The following is a 19,730-nucleotide window of genomic DNA, read 5'->3' as shown; positions in this document are numbered from 1 at the left end:
GCTAACTCACCATCTGTGTCTCTTGTTGATCCAGGCACAAGTGCTGAAATTGATATTCAGAACCTGGTTGTGCCTGAAATACTTTTCTTAGAAGCTCCAACAGCAAATAATACTTCTACAACACCTGTTATTGATGCTGTTCAAACTCCAGAGTTATCAACAACACCTTCTCTGCATCAAGATGCTGATGATCAGATTTTAGGTGAGCATCAGGATATGGCTGTTGATCAGAACTTAGTATCAGATTAGCAATTAGAGGATGCTGAAGCCTCCATTGCTACTCACACTATTGTCTTATCAGAAGATACTGATTCTTTAAGTTCTGATGCTGCAAATGTTGGAGATACTGGTGAAGCTGCTACAACTGTAGATGCTGATGAAGCAGGTCCTTCAGGACATACTCCTCCACCGACTCTTCCTAAGTCTGAACTGGTAAAGGAGTTTGTTATCAGGGATGCACCAGTACCTTGGAGTGAAACTCCTGCAGGTCAGGAGTGGACTAAGGAATGGAACTCAGTTACATGTGTTCCAAATGCTTTACATCTTGCTGAGCACTTGACTAAAGCTAATGAAATGTTAAATTCTGATGATTTTAAAACCCAGCTTAGAGTCACTGCATTGAGTACTAAACATCTACAAGGTCTTCATTCCAATACTCATGCAGAGCTACACAAGATTCAGGAGAACTTTATCAAACAGGAACAAGTTTGGAAAATTGATAAGAAAAAGTTCTTCCAACCTACCATTGACAGGGTTGCTTATATTGAGAAAACTCAAGAGAAGCAACAAGCTCAGATTGATCAAATTCTGACAAATCAAGCTTCTCAGCAATCGCAACTTACTGAAATCCAGACCTCAGTGGAACTACTTATCTCTCTTTTATTACCTGTTGATGCCAAAAAGGGGGAGAAGGTAATTAAGTCCAAATGCAAAACCAACAAGACACTGCAAGGAAAGGATGATGGAAAAGGTGACCAAGGAACCTCTGGAATGGGTAGTGGTCATAGTCAAGGTAGAAGGTTTACATCAAGACAAGCTAGTCACAGAACAAGTTCTGATACTGGGAAAAGAATAAGTTCTGCTGCTGGTAAAAGGATAAGTTCTGATGAACTTCTAGATCTTGATGAGGAAATGTCAAGACAATTATTTCTTCAAGAAAATCCAGGGATGGACTTGGAAAGTTTAAAGGAAGAAGAAGCCAGACTTAAATCAGAGAAAGTCACATCTAAATCTGAAGCTTCTGGTAAAAAGTTACTTCCAAAACCTAAAGGCATTGTGATCAAAGAAAGGATACATACTGAAGCAACTTTGGCTAGATCACAACCACAGATAGATCCAAGATCCAAGGGTAAAGAAAAGGTTGGTGAACCTATCAAGCCTTATGTACCTCCTGAGGAAAAAGAAATTACTGATGGAAAAGATGATCTTGCTCTGACTACAAGAAAAGTTCTTAAAACAACCTCTGACATGGCTCAAGTTGTTCAGAGTCAAGATATTGTAAGTTCTGATATTCAGAAGAAGCAAGTAACCTTTGACAGTGCTCAAGTTAACTTAATATCAGAAAATAGAACTAAAACACTCCTACCAGGATTCACTAAAGCAAAACAGACTCAATCTTTGAAGACTACTGCAAGTGGTTTTGAAGCAAGAGTAGTTACTGGAAAGGAAGCTAGAGATAAAACTGGATTGGGAAGTGCTGATGAAAGAAGAGTACACAACACTACCAATGATCCAACTTCCTTGAGTGAACCAGGTATTGGAGCAACTCCTGAGAGATTGAATCAACTGGAATCTGTACAGATGGTTTACCATACCTACTTGAAAGAATACATCATGTTGTATTTCATGACAGATGGTAGGGTTTATCATATAAGACAAAATGCCATTCCTTTGAAGTATTTTGAAGAATTGGAGCATGTACTTTTCTTACTTCAAGTGGATGACAGAATAACAGAGACTGCTGCAAACTACTTAAAAGAACAGATTCAGGGACAGAAAAGGCTTTATTCTGTTAAGTCTGACATCATATATGTTCCAAAGTACAGAGATCACAATGGTGATATTGTTGATATGAAGCCTAATACTGCACAGATCAGAACGTATCTTGGTATTAAGGGACTTGAATTCAATTTTGAATCTGACAAAGCTTATGTCATAAGACTAGATCAGGAGTTAAGAAAAGCAAAGATTAATGATCTCAGAGCTGTAATCTTTCAAACTGGTGAAGATACTGCAAAGTTTAAAGGTGTTAAAAGGAGAATGATTGATGAACTAAGATATGCTGAGAAATGTTTGTTGAAGAACTATCTCAGAACAACTCCTGACATCAGAGAGATCAGAAAATGAAGAAGCCAAGTCGAAGATCTACAACTGCTTAAATTATGATATTTATACAGATTGAAGTTGTTATCAGAAGTTGAAGTTGGTAAAAACTTTAAGGACTATAAGTTGTAGTTATCTAGTCTATTTCTCATGCATTTGTACTTAATGTTTTTGACATCATCAAATATCTGTTAAACTTGTATATTTTGTTAATTTACAAGTTGGGGGAGATTGTTAGATATATTTGATAATGTCATGGCTAATATGTTTTATGTTTAGCTTTCAGATCTTACGTGAACAGGATAAATCAGTACTTAACTGTTGATCAGTACTTATAATGGAAGTCAGGACTTAAGGATATCAGTACTTATATTATCAGGAGATAATCATCAGAAGATAGATATCAGAACTTAAGTGCTGAAGGACAATCAGATAAGGACAGTAGCTGATTAAAGGAAAGAAGATCGAGATAAACATAAGAAGAGATATGCATGAAGAATGAATTCCGTGAAGAATGGAATACTTGGAAGAAAAGATATCTGATTGATATATTTTAGAAAGCAGAATTATATTCCATATCAATTAGCGATTATCTTGTAACTGTGTAGTATATAAACACAGGCATAGGGTTTACACTATAAGTGTTATCATTATCGAAGTTATTATTCTATATAACCCTAGCAGCTCTCGTGATATTTGTTCATCACTGAGAGGTAACAGTTCCATATTGTAACAGAGTTTATTGTTTCAATAAAGTTTGTTATCTGTTACTTAAGATCTTAAAGTTCGATTTGAGTGTACTATATACTGTATCCACCCCCTCTACAGTGTGTGTGTGACCTAACACAGGGTAATTAACTGCAAGACTGCAAAGGAGATATGGGATGCCTTGGAGACAAGATGCCGGGGAACTGATTCAATTAAGAAGAACATGAAGACTATACTCACTCAAGAGTATGAGCACTTTGACTCAAAACCTGATGAGTCATTGACTGGTTTATATGACAGATTTGTCAAACTCTTGAATGATTTGTCACTAGTTGACAAGGAATATGATCTTGAAGATTCAAACCTTAAATTCCTGTTAGCTCTTTCTGAAAGTTGGGATTTGAAGGCCACCACTATAAGAGACAACTATAATCTTGAAAAAACAACTCGTGATGAAATTTAAGGGATGCTCAAGACTCATGAACTTGAGATGGAACAAAGAAGGAAGAGGAATGGAAGAAAGTCAAGGACAGTTGCTCTAAAGGCTGAGGAGGAATCCCCCAAAGCAGCTGCCTCAAGAAAAGGCAAAGGAAAAGCTCTCATCACAAAGTCTGATACCGAGTCATCAAGTTCTGATAGTGATGATGACTCAGAAACTGAAAGCTTACCTGAGATAGATGCTGATGAAGAGATGATGAAGCTGTGTGCTCTTATGGTGAAAAGAATCACAAGGATTGCATACAGGAAATTCAGAAAGGGAAAGAAATTTTCCAGGAAAGGTGCAAGTTCTGATAAGAAGGGTTTCAGAAAATCTGAAGGCAAAGGAGGAAAGTCTGACAGAGGAGATCACTCAAATGTCAAGTGCTACAACTGTGGTGAGAAAGGCCACATATCTCCTGATTGCAAGACAGTGAAGAGTGACAAAGGCAAGGCTCTTATCACAAAGAAGAAAAGCTGGACAGACACTTCAGATTCTGAAAGTGAGGTGAACTATGCCTTGATGGCAAATGCTGACAACAGTTCTGATAATGATGAGTTAAAGGTACCTCAAACTACTTATGTCTTTCATACTGATGATATTTCTGAGTTGAGAAGATATCTTAAAACCATGTTCATTAGTTATAGAGATCAAACTTTAACATGTGAAAGATTAACTTCTGAAAATCTTTCTTATAAAAAGAGGAATGATTATTTAAAAAAAGAGTTAGTCATGTTCCATCAAACTCAGAAAGATAGAGATAATGCCTTTTATGTTAAGGATGAAGTACTTAAAATAAATGAATCTCTAAAAACTGAGTTAGAAAAGGAAAGAGAGATTATCAGGACTTGGACTAACTCTGGCAGAACAACTCAGAATTTGTTAAGTAGTGGAAACTGGAAAGAAGGCTTAGGTTATTGAGATGATAAGAATGATAAGTAGTGAGCCTATAGTTGTTAAACAAAAGCCAAAGGTAAATCATGTTAAGTTTGTAGCTGTAAAGTCTGATATTGATAAATCAGAAGTTAAAGGGAAATTAACTTCTGACAAACCAAAATAGGATAAGCCAACTGAAGTTAACATAGGCTTAATGACAAAGAAGCAGCTTAAGCATAAGCTGAAAGATGTTAAGAATGTAAACAAGGTAAAGCTCCCTAGGAAAAATAGGAATGGAAAGGAAGGTGTGAATAAAAGTAATGATTATAAGCCTGTTCCTAATGCTCCTAGAAAGAAATGTTATAACTGTGGAAATTCTAACCATCTGGCTTCTTTTTGCAGGAAAAATAAGAACATAAACTCCTTACCTTCAAAGTCAGGAGTTAAGAGTCAGTCTGTTAGATATAGGCCACAAAATCCTTGTTTTCATTGTGGTAGTTTATGGCATTCCATTTATACTTGTAAGGAATATCATAGTTTGTACTATGATTATTATCAAATAAAAACTTCTTTAAAGAAAGTTAGCATTATTCCTTCTAGTGTAAGTTCTGATGCAAAGTCTGATAGTGTAAATGCTGATAAGAAAAATGTTAACATAAACTCTGATGCTAAATCCACTGCAAATGTTAACAAACTTAATAAGGCCAAAGGATTCAAGCATGTATGGGTCCTTAAAACTAATCATTAGTGGTCTTTGTGATTGCAGGGCAACAGGAAAAACATCCTAGTTCTGAACAGTGGATGTTCAGGACTTATGACTGGAAATAAAGCCATGCTATCAGACTTTGTGGAGAAAGCTGGCCCAAGTGTTTCTTATGGAGATGGCAATATGGGAAAAACTTTGGGATATGGCAATATCAATCTGGGGAATGTCATCATTGAAAAAGTAGCTCTAGTCTCAGGACTTAAACACAATTTGCTGAGTGTTAGTCAAATCTGTGACAGAGGTTATCATGTGGATTTCTTTGAAGAACACTGTGAACTTGTAAGCAAATCTACAGGCAAAGCTGTTATGAAAGGATACAGGCATGGTAACATTTATGAAGCCAAGCTTTCAAAAAGTACTGATGGTTCTGTAATCTGTCTGTTAAGTAGAGCATCAATTGAAGAAAGCTGGAATTGGCACAAGAAACTCTCTCATTTAAATTTCAATAATATAAATGAACTAGTCAAGAAAGATCTTGTGAGAGGTTCGCCAAAATCAGTATTTGCTCCTGATGGCCTTTGTGAATCCTGTCAAAACGCAAAACAAAGAAAATCTTCATTCAAGAGCAAGACTGAATCTTCAATTCTTGAGCCTTATCACCTACTACATGTTGATCTATTTAGTCCAGTGAATGTCATGTCTATTGAAAAGAAGAAATATGATATGGTCATAGTGGATGAGTTCACCAGATACACATGGGTGTATTTCTTGCACACAAAAAGTGAAATTGCATCTATCTTGATTGATCATGTCAAACAACTGGATAAAGTGGTTAAAGACTCTGTGAAAATCATAAGAAGTAATAATGGCACTGAGTTCAAGAATTTGATTATGGAAGAGTTCTGCAAAGACCAAGGAATCAAGCAGGAATTCTCTGCTCCTGGAACTCCACAGCAAAATGGAGTTGTTGAAAGAAAGAATAGAACTCTCATTGAAACTGCACGAACTATGCTTGATGAGGCAAAGTTACGAACCTATATTTGGGCTGAAGCTGTGCAGACTGCTTGTTTTACTCAAAATGCAACACTCATTAACAAGCATGGAAAGACACCATATGAGATGGTGAAGAAAAAGAAGCCAAATCTGAAGTATTTTCATGTATTTGGATGCAAGTGTTTTGTTCTTAAGACTCATCCTGAACAGCTATCCAAATTTGATCTAAAAGCTGATGAAGGAATTTTTGTTGGATATCCACTTTCCACAAAAGCCTTCAGAGTCTAAAATTTAAGAACAAGGGTTGTCATGGAATCTATTAATGTCTCTTTTGATGATAAGAAAATTACAGGACTTGAAAATTTCAATGATCATGATCAGCTGAGATTTGAGAATGAAGTTTAAAATCATGACAGTCTAAATCTTGACAGTCTAAATCCTGATAGTCTAAATCCTGATACTGCAAACTCTGATGGATTAAACTCTGATGTTATTGGAACTGTGGTGACTACTCCAAAGGAAGATGCACATGTGCAGGGGGAGCATACTGAAGATACAACCACATCTCAAGAAGCATCATAACCTACAACTGGCTCTTCAAGTTCTGATTCATCAAGTTCTGATGGGCCAAGTTCCGATAATTCTGGGAACTCCAATTTTGAAGGATCCAACTCAGAGAGCATAATTTCAGGGGGAGCATCAGAAAAGGTTGATCAAGACAGCATGGATCATGGGGGAGCATCCAGTTCTAGAGAAAACCTTCCATCTGCAAGGAAGTGGACTAAAGCACATACACCTGACTTAATTATTGGAAATCCTGATGCATGTGTCAGAACTAGAACAGCTACATCAAATGAATGTCTCTATCATTCTTTTTTTTCTCAGACTGAACCAAATAAAGTGGAAGAAGCTCTTCAAGATGCTGATTGGGTGCAAGCAATGCAGGAAGAGTTAAATGAATTTGAAAGAAATAAAGTCTTGACCCTAGTGCCAAGACCAAATAACAGATCTGTAGTTGGTACAAAGTGGGTGTTCAGAAAAAAACTGATAGTGATGGCATAATTATAAGGAATAAAGTAAGGCTGGTTGCAAAAAGATATTCTCAACAGGAGGGAATTGATTATGATGAAACATTTGCACCAGTTGCTAGATTGGAAGCCATAAGGATATGTTTGGCTTATGCTGCTCACAAAAAGTTTACAGTCTTTCAAATGGATGTAAAAAGTGTTTTTCTTAATGGAGAATTGGAAGAAAAAGTATATGTTGAACAACCTCTAGGTTTTGTAGATTCAAAATTTCCTAATCATGTCTACAGACTTGACAAAGCACTTTATGGCCTTAAGCAAGCTCCAAGAGCATGGTATGAGACATTAGCTCAGTTTCTTCTGAAAACTGGATTTAACAGAGGGACTATTGACAAAACACTGTTTTATCTCAACCATGGAAAGGACTTACTTTTGGTGCAGATATATGTTGATGATATCATTTTTGGTTCTACAAATGACAGACTTTGTAAAAGGTTTGCCAAGCTAATGCAGTAAGATATCAAATGAATATGATGGGAGAACTTAGCTATTTTCTGGGCCTTCAAGTCAAGCATAATGAAGAAGGAACTTTTATTTGTCAATCTAAGTACACCAGAAATTTGTTGACTAATTTGGAATGCAAGATTGTTCAAGTGCATCCACTCCTATGGCCACTGCAACAAAATTGGATAAGGATAGTGGTACATCAGTAGATATTACTGATTACAGAGGTATGATTGGCTCACTACTCTATTTAACTGTAGGTAGACCTGATATCATGTATGCTACCTGTCTTTGTGCAAGATTTTAAGCAGATCCAAGAGAACCTCACTTAACAGCTGTGAAAAGAATTTTCAAGTACCTTAAGGGTACAGCTGATCTGGGATTGTGGTATCCTAGAGAATCAGACTTTAAGCTAATAGGTTACTCAGATGCAGATTTTGCAGGATGCAAAATTGACAGAAAAAGCACAAGTGGAAGGTGCCAATTTCTTGGAGGCAGATTAGTTTCTTGGTTTAGCAAGAAACAGATGTCAATCTCCACATCAACTGCAGAAGCAGAGTACATTGCTGCAGGAAGCTGTTGTGCACAGATTCTTTGGATGAAGAATCAGTTACTGGATTATGGGTTAACATATTCTAAAATCCCTATTTACTGTGATAATCAAAGTGCAATTTCTATGACAGGTAATCCAGTTCAACACTCAATGATAAAGCACATCAGCATTAGGTACCACTTCATAAGGGAACATGTGGATAAAGGTACAGTGGAATTGCATTTTGTTCCCACAGATCAACAACTAGCGGATATCTTCACAAAACCACTATGTGAAGCTACTTTTACAAGATTGGTAAATGAACTTGGAATGGTTTCAGGTTCTTTTTCTAAATCTGTTTAGTTTATGTTTTGATACATCAGACTTTATGATCAGTATTTACAGATATTACTCTATGTATGAATTCTGTGCCTAAATTGAAAATTTGCTTAAATGCTGATTGTTATCTGATGTGAATTTCTAAACTCTGATAGTGATATGAATGTTTCTGTGACTATTCAATCCAATGAGGATAACTGTGCTAGATGTTGACCTAGTAGTCTTTAATATACTAAGGATTCCATGTTTGAAGTAATTGTTTACGTTGAAATCTTTTAACACAAGCAAATTCTGATATTGAGCTTAGTTGAAGTTTACTTTGTGTATCTTATTACTAAGTCAAAAACTAGAATAGTGCTTCTTATCCGTTAAGTTCTGATGTTAGTAAATCTGGTAAATGTACTAAGTGCTGATAAGCCTCACTTATCAAAAGAAAAAGAAAAAAAAGTAATAAAAATCAGGTACTCCTTTGAGATCTAGAGTAAAAAAATGTGGAAGGGAAGACCCAAGTGCATTAATGGTATCAAGTAATATGCATTAGAAAAGCAAAATAAATTTTTCTTGGTGACTTTTCACACTTTCTGATTATTGGAGAAATACTCTGATAATAGCATAAATTCTGATAAGCAGTTGTGAGTCACTTACACTGAGAAGCCACTGTAAAAAGGAATTTCAAAATATGTATAAAATGAGCACAAAACAGTTGAGGTGGACTAATGCATGAACTCATTCTATAGTAGACTTCAGAATAATGACAGATTTTAAGCAAAGTTCTTAGTTATGCCTTATTTCTAAGATGTATTGAAGTGAATCAGACTTTACTCTTTGTCTGATATTTAGCTTAATGCACACACATACACTCCATATGAATGATAAAAATTACCGTGGTGATAAATGTTATTTTGGATGAACAGTTTAAGTGTTAGTTGTATAAATTCTGAGGACAAGTTCTGATGGAAGTTCTGATGATTAAGTTCTGATGTACCCATATCAGTATTTGTGTGAAGAATTACAGGAATAAACATTCACTTTTCGAGTTAAGAAGCCATATTCTGATGACTTTTAAATTATGATAATAATCAAGTTCTGATGCTGACGTGGCAGTATTTATTTACTTGGTTTATTTTTGGTCATTACCTCAACGGTTACATTTTTTTCAGAATATTAGTTTATGTGAGATAAAGCAGTAATAATCATTTGTTTAGTGGGAACAGTTTTTTAAAAAAAAAAACTGAACGTGCAAAGTCATAATTGCTTATTTACCGTGCCCATTAACTTTTGCCTTAACTGCTGCATGTTTGACAGGTGTAAAGGTCTGTTCCACTCCTCATTAACTGCTGTAACGTGGGTTATCTAAGTAAAAGAGATAAAAGATTTTCAAATCTTTTATTCATATTTTTATTCTATTTCACTCTCTCTTTTCTTATTCTCTCACATTTTCTGACGGTTCACTATACAGACATTTCAACACCTTTCAGGCAAACAAGTTTCTCACTTATTTCTGATGGCGCCCAAGGATTTAATTGTTGATGGAGCCAAGTTTGTATCAAATAACTATGCTGCAATCTTGAACAAAGCTGAAGCTCCATCAGATTTGCACTTTGTGCAAGATTTCTTAGCAAATAGTGAGATTGGGTATTCTTTGACCCAACCTCAAACCATTTCAAGCCAATAAGTACTGACGTTTTGGCGGACTGGGATTTTTGATGATGGTGGTGCTACTGGTACTCCAAGCATCGTATTTAAAGTAAATGATATTGAACATGTAGTTACTCCTGGAGCAGTTTGCAAAGCTCTCCACTTACCAGAAGGATGTACATTCTCAACAGTGGAGGACCCTGTTCTACAGCAACTTATGGCCGGTTTGGGCTATGAGAAAAGTTTGGGAAAGCTTGGACAACTGAAAAGAGCAAATATCAGGAAAGAATGGAACTTTTTCTTTGATTGCATCACTAAGGCATTCGCCAATAAATGCTCCAACTTTGATACTATTCCAATCATGAGTCAGCAAATCGGGTATGCCCTTATTCATCAAACTCACTTTGATTTTGCAAGTGTTGTGCTAGGTTTCATAGGGGATAGGATGACAGAGGATAGGAATGTAGTATACTTTTCTAGATTCTGTCAGCTTAGATATACTTTTTATTGTGCTGATGAACCCCAACCTACCACTGATTTAATTCCACCTTTTAAGCTTGCAAAAAGGGCTTTTAATGATTTGTTAAATACTGACATTAATAAATAAGTGATTAGACCCTTACAAATACCTCAGTTAGTGAAACAGATACTGGTAAATGCTGATCCTCAAACCTACACATTTGTTTACCCTGATGTTCAACCCACATCCCAGCCACCACAACAACCATCAGAACATACCATATATACATAAACACCTCAAACTTCTCAACCTCAACCTACTCAACCCTCAATCAGGACATATTTCAATCCATCACAGTCATCTCAATCTCAACCTTCAGCACATCCTGTGAAGCCTTCATCTTCCAAACCCAAGAGGACTAAGATAATACCTCAGACTCAACAGAAGAGAAGGAAACTTGTTCTGAGAGATGAGTCAGACAATAAGGAACATGTTGCCATGTCTGACCATGTTGTAGTAGAAGCTGAGAAGATCTCTTCTCAGAAAGACACTGTAACTGGGAGTTCTAGGCCTCTCAAAAGGCTTAGAAAGCTAAATCTTGATGATAAAGCTCCTACAGTGTCTCCACCCTTGAAGAAAATGAAAAAGCAAAGAGCTCACAGGGACACCGTTGAGTCAGAATCAAAAGATGAGGAAGCAGCTAAGGAAGGGGGTCAGGAATCTCTGATCCCAACAGAACCAGTTGTTATTGAATTACTTCCTTCAGTACAATCAGAAACTGCTCAAGACAGAGTGCCTACTCCTCCTGTGTCACCTATAATTGAACAAGTACATACTGATGACCCAGGTACAAGTGCTGAGATTGATATTCATAACTTGATTGTGCCTGAGGTCTTGTACATATAAGCTCCACCAACTCAAATCACTCCACCAACAACACCAATTCTGGATGCTGATTTTAATGAAGATATTTCTACTACACCAATTCTGAATCTAGATGATGAAAATCAGATTTTAGGTGGGCATCAAGGTTTGGATGTTGATCAGAACTTAGTTGGAGATCAGCACTTAGAGGATGATGTTGAAGCCTCAATAGCCTCTCACACTATTCTTTTATCAGAGGATGCTGATGATGCTGATTCTATAAGTTCTGATGCTGCTAATGCTGAACTTACTGGTGAAGCTGCTGACAATATAGATGCTGATGCAGCTGGTCCATCAGGACATGCACCTCAACAAGCTCCAAACAAAGCTGAATTAATCAAGAAGTTCATTAGAGAAGATGCACCAGTACCTTGGAGTGAAACTCTTGGAGGAAGAGAGTGGACTAAGGAATGGAACAAAGTTGATTTTGTTCCTTCTTCAACCATACTTGCTGAGCACTTGACCAAAGCTGATGAGATGCTAGTCAATGATGATTTCAAGACACAGCTCAAAGTTACTGCATTAAGTACAAGGCACCTTCAAGGTCAACAATCTGTAACTCAGGCCAAGGTAGACAAGATTCGAGAGTCCATAAATCAGCAAGATATGCTTGTCAAGCTGGACAAGAAAAGGTTTTTCAAACCTACCTTTGACAGAATTGAGTACATTGAGAAAACTCAGGAGAAGCAACAGGCTCAGATTGATGAAATTTTGAAGAATCAAGCTTCTCATCAAAATCAACTCAATGAGATCTCCAATCCTCAATGGAATTGCTTGTCTCTCTTCTTTTACCTGCTGATGCCAAAAAGGGGGAGAAAGTAATTAAGTCCAAAAGCAAAACTGTTAAGACACTGAAGGGAAAGGATGATGAAAAAGATGACCAGGGAAACTCTGGAATGGGTGGAGGTCATGGTCAAGGTAAAGGTTTTTCATCAAGCAAAGCTGGAACTACAAGTCAAAGAACAAGTTCTGTTACTGGGAGAAGAATAAGTTCTGATACTGATAAAAGGATAAGTTCTGATGAACATCTGGAACTTGATGAGGAAATTTCAAGATAGTTATTTCTGAAAGAAAATCCAGTATTGGACTTTGAGAGTCTAAAGGAAGAAGAAGCTAGACTTAAGTTAGAAAAAGTCAACTCCAAATCTAAAGCTTCTGTTGTTGAAAAGAAACTTCCTAAGGCTAAAGGCATTGTGATAAAAGAAAGGACAAATCCTGAGGCAACTAAAGCCAAATCACAAGTGGAGATAGATCCAAGGTCCAAGGGCAAAGAAAAAGTTGATGAACCTGTAAAGGTTTATGTGCCATTCATGGAAGAAGAAATATCTGATGAAGATGTTAGTCTTACTCTGATAACAAGGAAGATTTTCCAAACAACCTCTGACATGGCTCATGTTGTTCAGAGTCAAGATATAGTAAGTTCTGATATGACAGTGAAGCAAGCAACCTCTGACATAGCTCAAGTTGGCTTGATATCAGAAGATAAGGAAAAGGTAACCTCTGACATTGTTCATGTTAAACCTTCAAATTTACTCCTACCAGGATTCACCAAAGCTAAACAGACTCAATCTTTGAAGACTGCAACAAGTGGTTTTGAAGCAAGAGTTGTTACAGGAAAAGAAGCAAGAGATAAATCTGGATTGGGTAGTGCTGATGAGAGAAGAATACATAATACAACCAATGATCCAACTTCTTTAAGTGAACCAGGTGTTGGAGCAACTCCTGAAAGATTGAATCAGCTTGAATCTGTACAGATGGTTTACCATACATTTTTGAAAGAACACATCTTGTTATATTTTATGACAGATGGAAGGGTATACCATATTAGGCAGAATGCTATACCACTGAAGTATTTTGAGGAACTGGAACATGTTCTATTCTTACTTCAAGTGAAGAACAGATTAACAGATAGTGCTGCAAATTATTTGAAGACTCAAATTCAAAGACAGAAGAAGCTTTACTCTGTAAAGTCTGACAGCACATACTGTCCCAAGTACAGAGATCACAAAGGTGATATTGTCGAGATGAAGCCTAACTCTGCTAAGATTATAACTACTTTTCTGGGTTATAAGGTTGTGGAATTTAATCTTGAGTCTGACAAGGCATATTTAATCAGACTAGATCAGGATATAAGGAAAGCTAGAATAAATGATCTCAGGGCTGCTATCTTTCAAATTGGTGAAGATACAGTTGAATTGAAGAATGCTAAAAGGAGGATGGTTAATGAACTTGAATATGCTGAGAGATGTTTGTTAAAGAACTATCTCAGAACAACTCCTGATATCAAAGAGATCAGTAATTGAAGCAATGTCAAAGATCTACAACTGCTTAAATTTTGATGTGTATACAGACTGAAGTTGTTATCAGACCTTGAGGATGGTAAAGCTACAAGGACTGTAAGTTGTAGTTATCTAGTCAAACTTTCATGCATTTGTACTTAATGTTTTTGACCTCATCAAATATCTGTTAAACTTGTATATTATACTAATTTACAAGTTGGGGGAGATTGTTAGATATATTTGATAATGTCATGACTAATATGATTTGTGTTTAGTTTTCAGATCTTACTTAACAGGACAAATTAGTACTTAACTGGAAATCAGTACTTATACAGAAGTCAGAACTTAAGATATCAGAACTTATGTTATCAGAACTTAAGTTATCAGGAGATATTTATCAGGAGATAATATCAAGACTTAAGGAGACTTTCAGATAAGGAAGACGGCTGATTGAAAGGAAAGAAGATCAAGACAAACGCAAGAAGAGATATGCATGAAGAAGGAATTCTATGAAGAATAGAATACTTGGAAGAAAAGATAACTAGTTGGTATATTTTAGGAAGCATAATTATATTCCATATCAATTAGAATTTATCTTGAAACTGTGTAGTATATAAACACAGATATAGGGTTTACGCTATATGTGTTATCATAATCGAATTTATTATTTATTGTAACCCTAGCAGCTCTCGTGATAAGTTGTTTATCACTGAGAGATGACAGTTCCATATTGTAACAGAGTTTATTGTGTTAAATAAAATTTGTTTTCTGTGTTCTTACATTCGATTTGATTGTGATAAACACTTTATTCAACCCCCTTCTACAGTGTGTGTGAGACCTAACATAGTGGTGGCTCCAGTGGATATCCTAATCCTCCAATTGAAATTGTTATGCAATAGTGTAACTAAAGCCAATGTTCTTAGTTACCGAGGGTATTATCAATATATTTTGATGTATATAAATTCCAATGTGAATTAAAATGAGAAGGTGTATATCACCAAGAAAGCTATTCTCTTGAGTATATAATACTATCGAGAGTTTTGACAAGATATTTTGATATACATAAATATCTGAATTGATTTAAAGAGAAAAAGGTGTATACCACCGAGATTTCAACCTATATGATAAAGTATGAAAGTATTATTCTTATTTTAATGACCACTTTTAACTATTTTATATTATTGCTGAACGTTATTTCTCACTCTTGCTCTTTCTTAAATGTCACAACACAATAGATGACCAGTATGCCTGTGAGGAAGTTCACAGACTACAACGCATAAAAAACACATAGGCTTTTTGTAAACTTCTTGCAGCTTTGTCTCAGGTGGACCAGAGCATTTAGATAGGTTCCGGTTATTATTAGAATTTTCTACAACTTCATGTAGAGGTTGTGAGTAGTTGTATAAGGTCCTGAAATGTACATTTGGTTTGTAATAATAGATGTTACATATTGTATATCGTTTCTAAGGTTATAACTTGTGTGTGTGAGAGTTAGTGTCTAGTATGTGAATTATTGGATTATCGAGTTTATACAAGTTTTAGATGATTGGATGATTGCGTGATAACCCAGATTCCTGACCCCCAGATTTGGGGGAGCTGCCATTATTGTTGGAGTTGAAGTACAAAATGATGTCTTAAATCACTAATATTCATTATTTATAACATTTATAAAGAACCAACTAAGATACTGTTGGAATTGCTCTAAAAGCATGGAGTCTTAAATAATTAGCATAATTATCAACCACCCTCACTCCCAGACAACCTACCAAATTCGCTTGATTATTTCTGTTGATTTTTCTACCAAAATATATTTCAGACTTATCGAAATTAATTAGCTGCCTAGAAATCTTACTATTATAGAACTTCCATATAGCAATACTTCGTATTGTAATAAAAAATTACAGTCCCCACTTGGACCAATTATAATTAAAAATAAACTCTACATTGTAATATTCTATACTATTTTAAAATCCATCATTTATTAATTTTCCTTTATACAAGAATAAAACTACTTAAAATTTATTAAATTTATTCATATATATCCAATAAATATAATCTTGTTATATAAACATTGGAATTTTCAAACAACTCAAAATATTCTTCTAAAGTTATTTGTGACAATCGCTTGGTCGTTCAGGTCAACATTCATCTTTTAGCTTGTGTATCCATAATAATTGATCACCACAATCTCCATATGGTTGTATTCAAAATAATCCCAATTTCTCGAGCATCTTTGAAATTTCTTGACCTGAAATCTTTTCGATTTATACAATATCATTCTCTGGGTTATCATCTTGCCTCAGGGCAATAATTTCTTCTTCAATTGAGGCGTAAACCGCTTGGTGGAATGTTCAAGAAACTTATTCATATTCTTCTAGTTAAGTTAATAAAATTTTATAATAAAATATTTTTAATTAATTTTTAAATTAAAAATTATATATTAACCTCTACTTAAGAATAACCTCTTTGTAATAGTATTTTTTCTCGTTTTCGAGGATATTAGCGTCAGAGGTTTTATTGTATCCCCATGAATGATATTTTAAGGTTGCTCTGATTAAGGGCGCACAGATGCAATAAATCAATATCTTCAAATAAAATCAACAATTATCATAATTATGACCACTAATAATCATAAGCATGACATCAACAAAATCAAGAAAAATGTAATTACAAAAACTGACTAATGTGATGGTGACGTTCAACTTGTAACTTTTGATAGCATCTTATTTATGGTAAATATAATCTTTTTAATATCAATATATGCGTGTAGAATGCGAAAAGACATGGAAGTTTAAGAATCTGGTCAACTCTCACAACTATATAAACTCTGTCCTTCCCCATCTTCTTCATCATCTTATCATTTGAGTCTTCAGTTTAAGCAGCTTGTGTTTTATCAAACAGCAATGGCAACTAAAGTCTATATTGTGTATGCTTTTCTTGAACTTTTCTTATTGTCTGATTCTCTTAAGATGGCTTATGTGTTGTTTTCTTGATTTATTCTTGATTATAGTAAATTAAAGTTTTCTTGATAGATTTACTCTTAATGTGAATAATAATTAAAAGGATTCATTGTTTGTTATTTGTAACTCAATGCCATGTTTTTTAATGTGTTTAATAACTAGTTACATCTCATGTCAAGATCTTTATATGATCTATGCTATAGACATTGGTAGATTAGTAAATTAGAAGCAGAGTTTATGCAACATATATGTTGGTGAATGACATTGATTCGGATTATTTGCATGACTAGAAATAATGAAAAGCTTTGATATTGGTACAGGTACTACTCTATGTATGGGCATGTTGCAAAGCTTGCAGAAGAGATTCTTAAGGGAGCTTCTTCCGTTGAAGGAGTTGAGGCTAAGCTGTGGCAGGTATGCAACCATTGTAATTTACTCTGTGGTCTAACATTTGGTATAGTCCTACTTCAAAGTTTTCGGAATATGATATTGAATGTGATTGTGTGATTTTATTATGGGCAAGAGTTTAAATCCAATTTAAATTTAAAGATCTCAGAGATAGCCTAGTAGCAGAAGCTAGTCTTACCCTGTCCCCCTCGACAAGTCAATGATGTGATATCTCACTTTAGTTCTTGCAAGTAAATCTAAAATTATGAAATATTCTTATGTGCCTAAGATTTGACATATTTGATGTCTAACCGTATGTTTGCTTTTAGGTGCCAGAAACACTATCAGGGGAAGTGCTTGGAAAGTTGAGTGCTGCACCGAGGAGTGATGTTCCAGTCATTACTCCAGATGAACTTACTGAGGCAGATGGTTTGATCTTTGGTTTTCCAACTAGATTCGGAATGATGGCTGCACAATTCAAGGCATTTCTAGACTCAACTGGTGGCTTGTGGGGAACTCAGAAACTAGCAGGCAAACCTGCAGGCCTCTTTTACAGCACTGGATCTCAAGGCGGTGGTCAAGAAACAACTGCGTAAGCTATTATTTTAATTATGTCTGACCTTTACTAAATAAATGATATTTATTAGCATATTGCTGTCTTCATCATTATTTATAGAATACAAACATGAAAGGCACACATGACGACATGAAATCATGTCTAAGATCAGATATAGATCTTAGACATTACTTATAAACTATTACTATATTCTTAAAGAATACTAGTAATAGTTTATGCAGTTTGACAGCCATTACTTCTTCAATTATGTAGTAGTGCCTTTATTTCAGGATATAGATCTTTGTATATGTGACAGATTTTAAGGGAAATGTGAAAAACATTATTTACAATGTCAACTAAAATGAAAACTATCTGATTGATGCAGGCTGACCGCCATTACTCAGCTTGTTCACCATGGCATGATTTTTGTACCAATTGGCTATACATTTGGATCTGGTATGTTTGAGATGGAGAGTGTCAAAGGTGGAAGTCCATATGGTGCTGGTACTTATGCTGGAGATGGTTCGCGACAGCCTTCTGATCTGGAGCTTGAACAGGCTTTTCATCAGGGGAAGTACATTGCTGGCATTACTAAGAAGCTCAAGGGAACTGCTTGATTCAAATTATATCTGAATTACTATCATTGCGAAATACATTTACTGGAAAGATTTTATTGGAAAGATTTTATTGATACTCCGCAGAATTATCAGTTAAAGCTTAATACATTACGCTGATGGTCTAAATTATTTCCTATTTACTTAAATATTGTTATGCTCATTCAAATATTATACATCTTATCAGTCATTGTTCTGAAGCAGTGTAACTAATACACTTAATTGAGTTCTTGTTTATATATAAACAGTACTAATTCTAGAAAAACAACTCTAGTGTATTTAGTTGCATTAACTTTGAAATATGCAGACTTGTTCAACCTACGAACAGAGAAAATGGTATAATCAAATGGAAATGATTGTGAAGTTTTTGATTTACTACAGGATCTGCAGTCTAATTTACAGAGTTCTTTAGTATTAATTCTTTGCGGATTTAGTTAATACACAGCTCACTTTTATAGTTTATGGTAAATGTAAGACATACTTCCTATAGTTCTTGCTTCATAGAGTGTTGTAATGACTAATGAAAATCAAATTTCCTGAGATTACACATTACCTATGATTCTGTTTTTAGTCCGTTCTTATCAGTTCCATTTGATTCCCGGGCAATCCGGAAAAAAATATGCTGATATTAATAGAGCAGCTAGTTAAATGTTCTGTACAGATTGAGGAATAATGTTTACCACTTCTTGAATCTTGAAGTGGAGGTCACAAGCTTGTAAAATTATATTCTATGATTTATAAGTCCCTTTAAAAGCATCTGGAAATAATTTTGAGATTCGTCGAAGCTAGGGCTGTTAAACTGTAAATCCGGACCGGACCACGGCAATCCGAACTAAGTTCTATTTCGTTCTTCATAAACCACTTTAAACAATCAACTCTAGATCACTGGATTGAAATCATGACACCGGAATTGCCATAGGCTGATGCATATATTATACATTGACAGTTGACACGTACTTTGATTTTCTAATAAGAGCTATTTATGGACATGGAAAGACTAGATAATCAAATTCTAGAGCCCGGAGTTCAGATATTGAACATGATCTAGTTGACAACAGTAGAGTGTACAAGCCACTATTTAGATTAGAGATATTTAGACAATTTCAATATCTGTACTGCCACATCAATAAAGCTTTAAAGATGATCAAATTTAAAGGTGAATACAATAAAGAAAAAGAGCAGTGCTAGGTATTTGAAAACGGTTTTAAAAAATATTTCAAAATGACAAATGACATGATATTATTGGTAAAACTTATATATATGTACATGATGTTCATATCATTAATGAAATAATAAATAATAATATGTTGCCAATTAAAAAATTTAAAACCATTTTTGAAACTGTTTTTGAGAATATAGCATTTCTCAAAAAAAAAATGCCCTTTTAATCTTAAAATCAAGGACAGATATAGAGGTTTTCCATGTTTTG

General features: G+C 35.1%; 1 protein-coding gene across 1 annotated transcript; it reads left to right on the top strand.

The window, feature by feature from the left end:
• Nucleotides 1-16,553: 16,553 nt before the first annotated feature.
• Nucleotides 16,554-18,450, top strand: LOC141675219 (putative NAD(P)H dehydrogenase (quinone) FQR1-like 1). The gene is made up of 4 exons (XM_074481929.1): nucleotides 16,554-16,710; nucleotides 17,065-17,158; nucleotides 17,461-17,723; nucleotides 18,073-18,450. The coding sequence occupies exons 1-4, from the start codon at nucleotides 16,688-16,690 to the stop codon at nucleotides 18,302-18,304; spliced, it is 612 nt and encodes a 203-aa protein (XP_074338030.1). The 5' UTR covers nucleotides 16,554-16,687; the 3' UTR covers nucleotides 18,305-18,450.
• The last annotated feature ends 1,280 nt before the right edge of the window (nucleotides 18,451-19,730 follow it).

The sequence above is a fragment of the Apium graveolens genome, chromosome 7 (genome assembly GCF_009905375.1).
Source record: "Apium graveolens cultivar Ventura chromosome 7, ASM990537v1, whole genome shotgun sequence".
NCBI lineage: Eukaryota > Viridiplantae > Streptophyta > Magnoliopsida > Apiales > Apiaceae > Apium > Apium graveolens.
This window is presented reverse-complemented; position numbering and strand designations above follow the sequence as displayed.